Source organism: Crocodylus siamensis, chromosome 1 (genome assembly GCF_052110815.1).
Source record: "Crocodylus siamensis isolate JL-2025a chromosome 1, ASM5211081v1, whole genome shotgun sequence".
In the NCBI taxonomy this organism is placed as follows: domain Eukaryota; kingdom Metazoa; phylum Chordata; order Crocodylia; family Crocodylidae; genus Crocodylus; species Crocodylus siamensis.
In genome coordinates this window covers 79,915,295-79,923,680 of record NC_143395.1, presented here as the reverse complement: position 1 = coordinate 79,923,680, position 8,386 = coordinate 79,915,295, and the positions used below count along the sequence as shown (strand labels likewise).

Sequence of the window (8,386 nt, the reverse complement as noted above, 5' to 3'; positions counted from 1 at the left end):
ATATTTCAAGTGTCGGGTGATGTTAGGACGAGAGTTTCTTAACAATCCTTTGCTTGCCATTGCAAAGCCCTGAGTCAGAGAGCCATGCCTTCCTCTCGCCCAGCGTGTATGCGAATGCCAATGTGTACATGCATGTGTGCGTGGATACGTGTACGAACATGTACATGCAGGCGTGAGTTAGTGTGCAGGACTATAGAAAACATGCAGGGCAAAAACAGAATGACACTGCTCTGAAACTGCGTGTTTCTAGTTTATAGCTGAATCGTTTGTAAAAGATGCGAATGAAAATGAGTCAGGCAAAGGTCGGGGCTTCCTTTGTAACTTTTTTTCTTCAAGCATAATCTATTGACCATTTCACTAATGACCATTCATTAACTCCTTTCACTCTTTCCTAGTCACTTGTCCTCGGTCATGCCAGCGACTTTTCGGGACGGAGCTTCTCCTACCCTTAGACTTGACCGCATGACACATCTGGAAATGACACATCTGGGAATCAACGTTACCAGTAAGCGTCGCAGAGAAACAGTGTTATAGAAACAACTGTCAGGTCATTTGAAGGTTAACAAATACCTTAGTGAAATAATGCCGCATGCCGGGCTTTCGATAATCACGAAACAGAGCGGAAGAAAAGGGACCAACTCAGGCAAGAAATGCGTGCTCGTAATTGTATTTAATGTAACAAAAGCGACAGAACCGGTCTGAAAACCAGGCGTGGCTGGGAAATGAGGTTTGGCTGAAGGCGCAGAAGTTGGGAGGATGGCAGCATGTGGCCGGCACCTGGGAGATCGTGCCAAGCAAGTGACCGTCTTGATGCTTTCCCCGGCTCTCAGCAGCAGCGGCCGCGGTGTTCCCCGGCATCTTCTCCCAGGGGCCTTTCTGGACTTGGGCGTTATCTGTTCAAGGGAGGAAATACTATTCGTGTTGAATGACAAACGTTGGGACACACACACGGACACACACACATACCAAGTGCAGCTACCGCCCGCCCTATGCAGACACCGGCTGGTCTGGGTCGAGCAGCAGCAGAGATGCAAACTCAGCTGAGGCTGTTGGGCCAGGAGCCCTTCCAAGCCCACGCAGTGCAGGATCTACTGGATTCCTCTGGGGCACTCTATACAATCGGGCCCACGGGAAACTACTGATTGGTTTAATAGATTTAGGGGCAGGAAGGGACCCACCTTACAGATCATCTAGTCCAGCCCCCCTGCACTTGGGCAGGAAAGACCGCTGGGGTCAGATGACCCCAGCAAGATAGGCATCTTCCCCCACATTGCTCTCGGCTGTGAATCCCCGGTAGTGTCAGGCGATGTTGTCGTTTCCCTGTCCCCATGGAAGTGCCTCCTTACCTGATGAGCACAGTTGTGCTCTGGGTTGTGTCCACAGCCTCCTCTTGGGAAATGCTTTCAGTTGGGCTGAGCTGCTTGGGCCTGCATGGAAGAGGGCTCCCCCCCCGTTCCCCACCCCCCCAGCAGCTTCCTACAGCCCAGAGATTACCGACAGCTAAAGGAAACACAACATGGGGAGTGGGGGAAGAGGAGAGATCTGATATAAAACCGCTTCCTCCTCTGCCCCATCACTTGTTCGTGGCCATCTCAGTGTACACAATGGAGGGCAGTGCTCTCGTTTGCACTTTCTCTTGCAGTGCATTGATTTTCACTTGGAGAGATCCGCAACCGGTTGCAAAGGTGAGTACCTTGGATCAGATCCCACGGGATCCCCCCCCCGCCAGGCTGCAGACACACATTGCTACTACGGGGAGACGCTGGCAAAAGATGAAGCAGGAAGGAAAGAAGTTATCCACTCTCCCAAGTTAAATGAGGAGCTTAGAGGTCGCAGCTGTGTCTAGCGACCGTTTTTGCCAAGGTAGGGCCTGCAGTTTAATACTGGCCTAGTCCAGCAGTCGCAAAGAGAGAGGAGAGACCTCTCAAGATGGAGATGACCTGTGATCCTTCAGTGTCTGCCTTGTATTCCTCTTGGGTTTCCTCGGGCTGGGCCACGCGTGCTGCATTTCTGTTGGGAAGGGCGTCAGGCCCCGTTTCTGCAGCATCAGAAAAACAGAGGGGACAAGAAAATCATCGATCTGTTTACTCCAGGGGACAAAGCCTGCCCCACTCCACCCCACCCTCCTGAATGTCATGGACAAGCTCCCTTTGACTCCAGCAGAGTCAAGCTCTCCCTTTTCCCACCAGCCCCTCCGCCCGGGAATCCTGTCTTTATTTTTGCCGGGATGGTTTGAGGCATGCACGAGAGAAGTTTCCATCGCACCGTCAGGAGTAACGATGCTGCACCCCAATGCAACAAATCCTAGCGCATGGCAAGCCAGGGCCTACTCCGTGCTTGGATACAAGTTGCATCTAATAAGAGGCTGAGGCTCAGTACGAAGGCGCTGAGTTGCACTGACTCCCGCCTGTCCGCTCCGCGCGGTGCAAGCGCCGCCACAGGAAAAAGGTAGTGTGCGCCTCTCCGGCCGGGGCACTTCCAGCCTGAGACAGCCTGACTTGATGTGAAACTCGGTGCTGCACACACGTTTCAGCCGCAGACGCCTTAATGAGAGGAGGTGGGGTTAATTGTAAGAGCAGCTGTGACCCAGAAACGACAATCCTGCGAAATAAGAAGATGCTGTGGTGGAATTTTGCCCATCTTTCCTTTTTAAAAAAAATTGATTTCTAAGTGTGGGTTGGGGAGGGGACTTTTCGGTCTAAAAATATCTCATCTGGATCCTCAGAGAAGAGGAGCAGTGAGTAAGATTAGGACAGTCTCCCGCTCTTACCTTATAGTATCTATCCTTATATTGTAAAGTGAAGTGCAAGTGATCAACAGTGACCGCTACTTCACAGTGTTCTTTTATAGCCCAGCGATAGCACCCGAAAATCTGTATTACATTCCGTACTACGTCCATATTAAGGCAAAGGAAGGAAGGGCTATTCTATTGCAAACCAATTTCTTCCTAAAGCCATGGCTCTTCTTCCCCCTCCCTCCCTCCCTCCCTCCGAAGGATTTGCATCGATCTAACCAGTATATCCAGACCTGGGATTGAATCAGCTGCCGAAGTTTGATTTCGTATATACAAATATTGTTCGTGCGCGCTCACTTGCACTTTGACAGGGGTCACATACAGAGTCACCATTCCTCCAATCCACCTCCCTCCCTGCAAAATATAGCCTAAAAGACCACCATTACTAGGGAAAAAAATCAGACGACTGTCACATTACCTAACTTAGTGAAATCATAACAAAGGGCTCCATTAGAAGTGACATCACATGAGCTGGAAGGGGTTTTCAAATCCACTTACACTTCTTTTGCAGTTGCCTTTTGCTTCCCTGAAATGTCTCACATTCTCGGCATGTTCTGCAGAAGCTTGATTAAACTCAAGAGATCTGGTTTTGTACCACTCCTCTGTGTCCTGGGGGGAAATTAAACAGAGGAGGGCAAACGCTCATGTTGATTGTCAGAAATGTGAGGAAATACCTATGTTTCAGCCGTTTGATGCATACGGAAATTTCATAAACATGTTTAAGGCAATGAGACTATCGTCAGCCAGGATCTGGAAGGGCACCGCTCCGTGTGAACAATAAGGGGGAAATGAACAGCTTTGAAAGAGGGGAACCAACATGCCGAGAAAAAAATCCTGAAGATGTCCGTATCTAAATGCTTTTCTATACAATTTGTGCAGGTGTACGGAAAGAAACACTGTCTTATGAAGAAAGTATCTATCTATCTATCTATCTATCTATCTATCTATCTGTCTATCTATCTCATACATGCATGCATAGACGGACCGCTAGATGAATACATATATAAATGGATAGATACCATCTCGATAGTATCTATCTATCCATTTATGTATGTATGTATTTCATACATGTATCTATTTCATACATGCATACATAGACGGATAGATAGAGGAATACGTACATAAATGGATAGGTACTAATATAGATGCTAGTATCTATCCATTCATTTATGTACGTATTCCTCTATCTATCCATCTATCTATCTATCTATCTATCTATCCTGGAGATGTTTATTTCTAGAGATGGAATAGTAAATGTATTAAGTATGTTGATCACGAAGAAGGATTTTTTATTTTTTTGGCTCAGCAAGGCCTGACAGATAATTTCATCCTCCAAATCCGACGAAGTATAATTTTACCTGCAGGTTCTTGGCTGCAATTCCTTCATCCTCTATCTGCATGTCCCTCAGAGCAGCAGCCAGGTCTGGGACTGAGCAGGAGACATGGACACACGCGGCAGCACTGTAGATCTGGTCCATCACACGTTCAGTGCCTTGTTTTGACAGAAGCCTCCGCGCCCGCACCCCCCCTCACACACTCACCTCCCCCCACTCAACCTCCCCCCTCCCCCCCACACGTGTCCACGCGAAGCTGCGCCTGCGAAGCGAGGTTAAGAGGAAGACCCGGCGGGGCCGATTCGCCCTGTCCGGCCGCCCCCGGGAAGGGGCATCTCGGCCTCCAGCCGCCGCTCCGGGCCGCAGCGCCGCGCCCACCCCGGCGACAAGCCCTGGCCGCTCGCTCCCCGGCCCCTGCCCCGGGCAGACGCCGCCACCCGCTTTCACAGGGCGGGGTTGCGTCCGCGCCCCCCTCCGCTCCCTCCCTTCTTCCCTCCCCCCCACGGGCCTCCTCACCGAGCTTCTTCATGGACGGCAGCCGCTGGGCTGCCTTGGCCGCCATGGCTGTGTCCTGCAGGAAAGAGACCCCCAGAGCTGTGCCCAAGAGCAAGCAGGGCACTCCTACTACGGCCCCAGCTCAGTAACCAGAGGATTGCCCATTCATAGGGCACCAGAATGGCTGGTGGAGGGATGCCTCTGGGGTAGCCATGGCAGGAGGCGCACTGCCCCATCCTAAGCAGGGCACTCACTGCAATGTGGCAGGGTCCCTGGGGAATTTCCCTTTTCAGTGACTAAAATGAGTCCTCTGATAGCCGTGGTGCAGTGCATGTGACATGTTGCGTGCTTCATGGTGCCGCAGTTCAGGACCCTCGGGTGTGTACGGGCTGTCTGGGCTGTCCCCAGGACCGATGCTGCAGGGGTGGCTTTGGGTTAGATGTCATGCTGTATGATCTGATGCAGTATTGCAGTCCATCCTACCGTATACCTTGCAGTGCTGCACTACGATGGATTTTCCTGTTCTCAGAGCATCATAGAAAAACAGGGCTGGAAGGGACCTCAGAAGGTCAATTAGTGAGTCAAACTCCCTGCTCAAGGCAGGCCCATCCCTGTCTCAACCATCCCAGCCAAATGTTGTTCACTGGTATTCTGTGCTGCGTCCCCATGTCAGAGAACAGTGGGACACACGTTTTTGGGTTGGGCTGGCACACAATATATAATGGCAGGATCCTACATAAGAAACTTGATGGTGCTCTTCTGTGGGGGTATGGCAAACTGGGTTTGATGCTTTCTCATAGTGGTTTTTTTTTACTATTATTGTATTACCAGTTTGTAAGACCCCTGCTGCAAACCAGGGCCCTTCTGCTGGATGTGGTTCAATCCTTAGTCCAACAAGCTTATAATGAAAGCATGGGACTAGTTAAAAGTGGTGAACTAATACAGCTGGGGAAGTAAAAGGAGACAAGGACAGAGTCCAGGTCAGCATGACAGGCAGCAGGAAGAATTGTGGCCTTTTGATCCACTCTGTTGTACATGTGAACATGAGTGCCTATACAGCTGTGGGTGGCTGTGGTGCTGTGTGGTAGCTCGTGTGTGGCTGTGGCAAGAGGAGAGTTCTGTTTGACAGCCAGCCTGTGGCATAGGGACCTTGCCCTTTGTAGTTGCATGTGCTCAGCAGCTCTGTGCAGCTTCAGCAGTGGCTCCTGGTTCAGGTCTCTCAGGACAGAGGTCCTCAGGTAGCCATCCCACAGGGCTTGAATCTCAGCCTTCAGAATTATGTTTCCTTACTTTAAGTCCCATAACTAGAAGGGGGAAGTATTCATCAATAGGACAGCCAAATCTGCACTGGTACCCAAAAACAGGAACCTAATTTCTACTCTCTCCCACATGCCATGACACATACAATGGAGCTCTGAAAATCACCTGTTCACTGAAGCACCTAGCACAACCCATGCCCTGAAAACAAGGGTTCCCAGCCCCATCATCATTCTTTCTCCTAAACCTGACCTTCCTAATCCAGAGCTACACACTTGTCCCTGCCTCCCTTCCTCTAAGTAGGAGCCAGTGGGAGTTTGTAGTACAGTCCCATAGTAAGTTCAGGAATACCTTTTGGATGTATTTGGCCACTATGACCAGTCTGTCATTGAGGATGATCGGTGTTTCTCATTGTTTCTGGTGTTCAGGGATTCTTAGTTTGCTGCTACAGCTGTCTCCAGATTCACTGCTACTGTTGGCCCAATGGTATCTCCCAAACAAGAGATCCCTTGTATGCTAAGGAGACAGAGAGAGAGAGAGCAGCTCAGGGAGCTCAAGGTCCCCTCTCTTCCCTCTGCCCCATCTTTTTAAGGACACAAACTTTCTCTTTACAGTACAACATCATATACTCATGAGATTGAGAAAAGGGTGGCATTTGTCATCAGTCTGTATTCTCAATGATTTGTTCTTTCAACATGATCCCAGTTACAATGTTAGTCCTGCTGAACCAAGCCCTTTCTTTAGTTACTGATGACTGTATCGTCAGCTGCCTTCCAGGGATCTTTCCATTTGGCTCTGCAAAAAGTCTCTTATTTCAGCGTGATGAAGCGAGGAGCTTTTTTAAAGCAGCAGTTCTAGCCTGACATGACTGGCTCCCTTACACACAGTGCTACTGGTGAGCAAATGATTGCTTCACATCCTGTATGGCGAGGTATCCTCAGGCCTTACTCCCCTGAGCAGGAAATTGGGCCTCTTAGGGAGAGAAACACTCCATGGATAGGTCTTTACAGCAATCTACAGTGTAGTGCAGAAATACTTGCATTCACATAAAAGGAGCAGTCTAGCAACAGCTGTGTGGAGTGCAGCACAGACTATTTGGCTCTGCTTCTATAGGAAGCAGAAATATGTTGTATGATCTCACAGATCATTACACCAAAGCACCACCTTCACCACCTGCTGGGGCCCAGGAGAAGGGTAAGGGCTGCAAGAGTGGCCGGGCCCCCGCCATCAGAAGCCCTCTCCTTCTGCCACCTCCCGTGCAGCACACACCAGAGGGGCCATAGCTACAGGGAGGCTTTGGCGGCTCAAGAGGGGCTAGGCAGCTGTGGCCCAGGAGTAGATCCTTGGTGGGCCAGAAAGGGGGGAGCTGCAGGATGAATTGAGTAGGGTGGCACTAGCAAGTAGGGAGCTGCTGCCCCCTACTATAGTGCCAGCAGCTCAGGAGAAGGGATGCAGGCAAGGCTTAAACTCGTGCCCCAGGTAAGAGAAAGGCAGTAGGGTGCACTGGTGCACTTGCCTCCCCCTGACTTTGATTCCTGCTCCATCAACTGCCAGGCAGTGGCAGCTGCATTTCTAGTCCAGTAGCATCCAAGGACTCACTTGACTTCATGGCTCATAATCTACTTGAAAAGACTTCTCAGCAGGTTCAACAAGAAAAAGTGCAAAGTCTGGCACTTAGGACGCAATGATCCCATGAACCAGTACAGGCTGGGGACCAACTAAGTAGCAGCTGTGCAGAAAAGGACCTGGGGGTTACAGTGGACAATAAGCTGAATATGAACTAACAGTGAGCCCATGCTGTGAAGTAGGAACATTGCCAGCAAATCTAGGGATGTGATTATTCCCCTCTATTCAGCACCAGTGGGGCCACATCTGGAGTACAGTGTCCAGTTTTGGGTCCCCCGCTAAAGAAAGGATGTGGACAAATTATAGACAGTCCAATGGAGGGCAACAAAAATGGTTAGGGGGCTGTAGGACATGATTCATGAGGCGAGGCTAAGGGAACTGGGCTTATTTAGTTTGGAGAAGAGAAGACTGAGGTGGGATTTAATAGCAGCCTTTAACTACCTGACGGGTGGTTTCAGAGAGGATGGAGCTAGACTGTTCTCAGTGGTGGCAGATGACAGAACAAGAAGCAACAGTCTCAAGTTGCAGCAAGGAGAGTTTAGGTTAGATATTAGGAAGAACTTTCTCACTAGGAGGGTAGTAAAGCACTGGAACATTTTACCCAGAGAGGTTGTGGACTCTCTACCCCTGGAGGCTAGACAAGGCCTTTGCTAGGATGATCTTGTTGGGGTTTGTCCTGCTTTGAGCAGGGGGTTGGACTAGATGACCTCCTCAGGTCACTTCCATAATTTTCTATGATTCTGATTCCTTCTAAAATCTTCATTCCACAGTTAAGAACCCTTTCTTCTCTGTTCTGCAATGTTGCTGGCTGTTTGCTGTTCCTGGTAAATGACACATATTTCACAGCTCTGTGTATGTTTTAAACTCTTTCCCAAGGCAT

At 49.8% G+C, this 8,386-nt stretch overlaps 1 protein-coding gene across 1 annotated transcript; it reads right to left on the bottom strand.

The window, feature by feature from the left end:
* Positions 1 to 684: 684 nt before the first annotated feature.
* On the bottom strand, positions 685 to 6,347 carry LOC149872964 (vimentin-like). Its single transcript, XM_090031411.1, has 5 exons — positions 6,232 to 6,347; positions 4,645 to 4,699; positions 4,153 to 4,223; positions 3,293 to 3,403; positions 685 to 2,601 (listed from the first exon to the last, which is right to left on the bottom strand). Exons 2-5 carry the CDS (start codon positions 4,688 to 4,690, stop codon positions 2,545 to 2,547), a joined length of 285 nt encoding a protein of 94 aa, XP_089887537.1. The 5' UTR covers positions 4,691 to 4,699; positions 6,232 to 6,347; the 3' UTR covers positions 685 to 2,544.
* Positions 6,348 to 8,386: the final 2,039 nt, after the last annotated feature.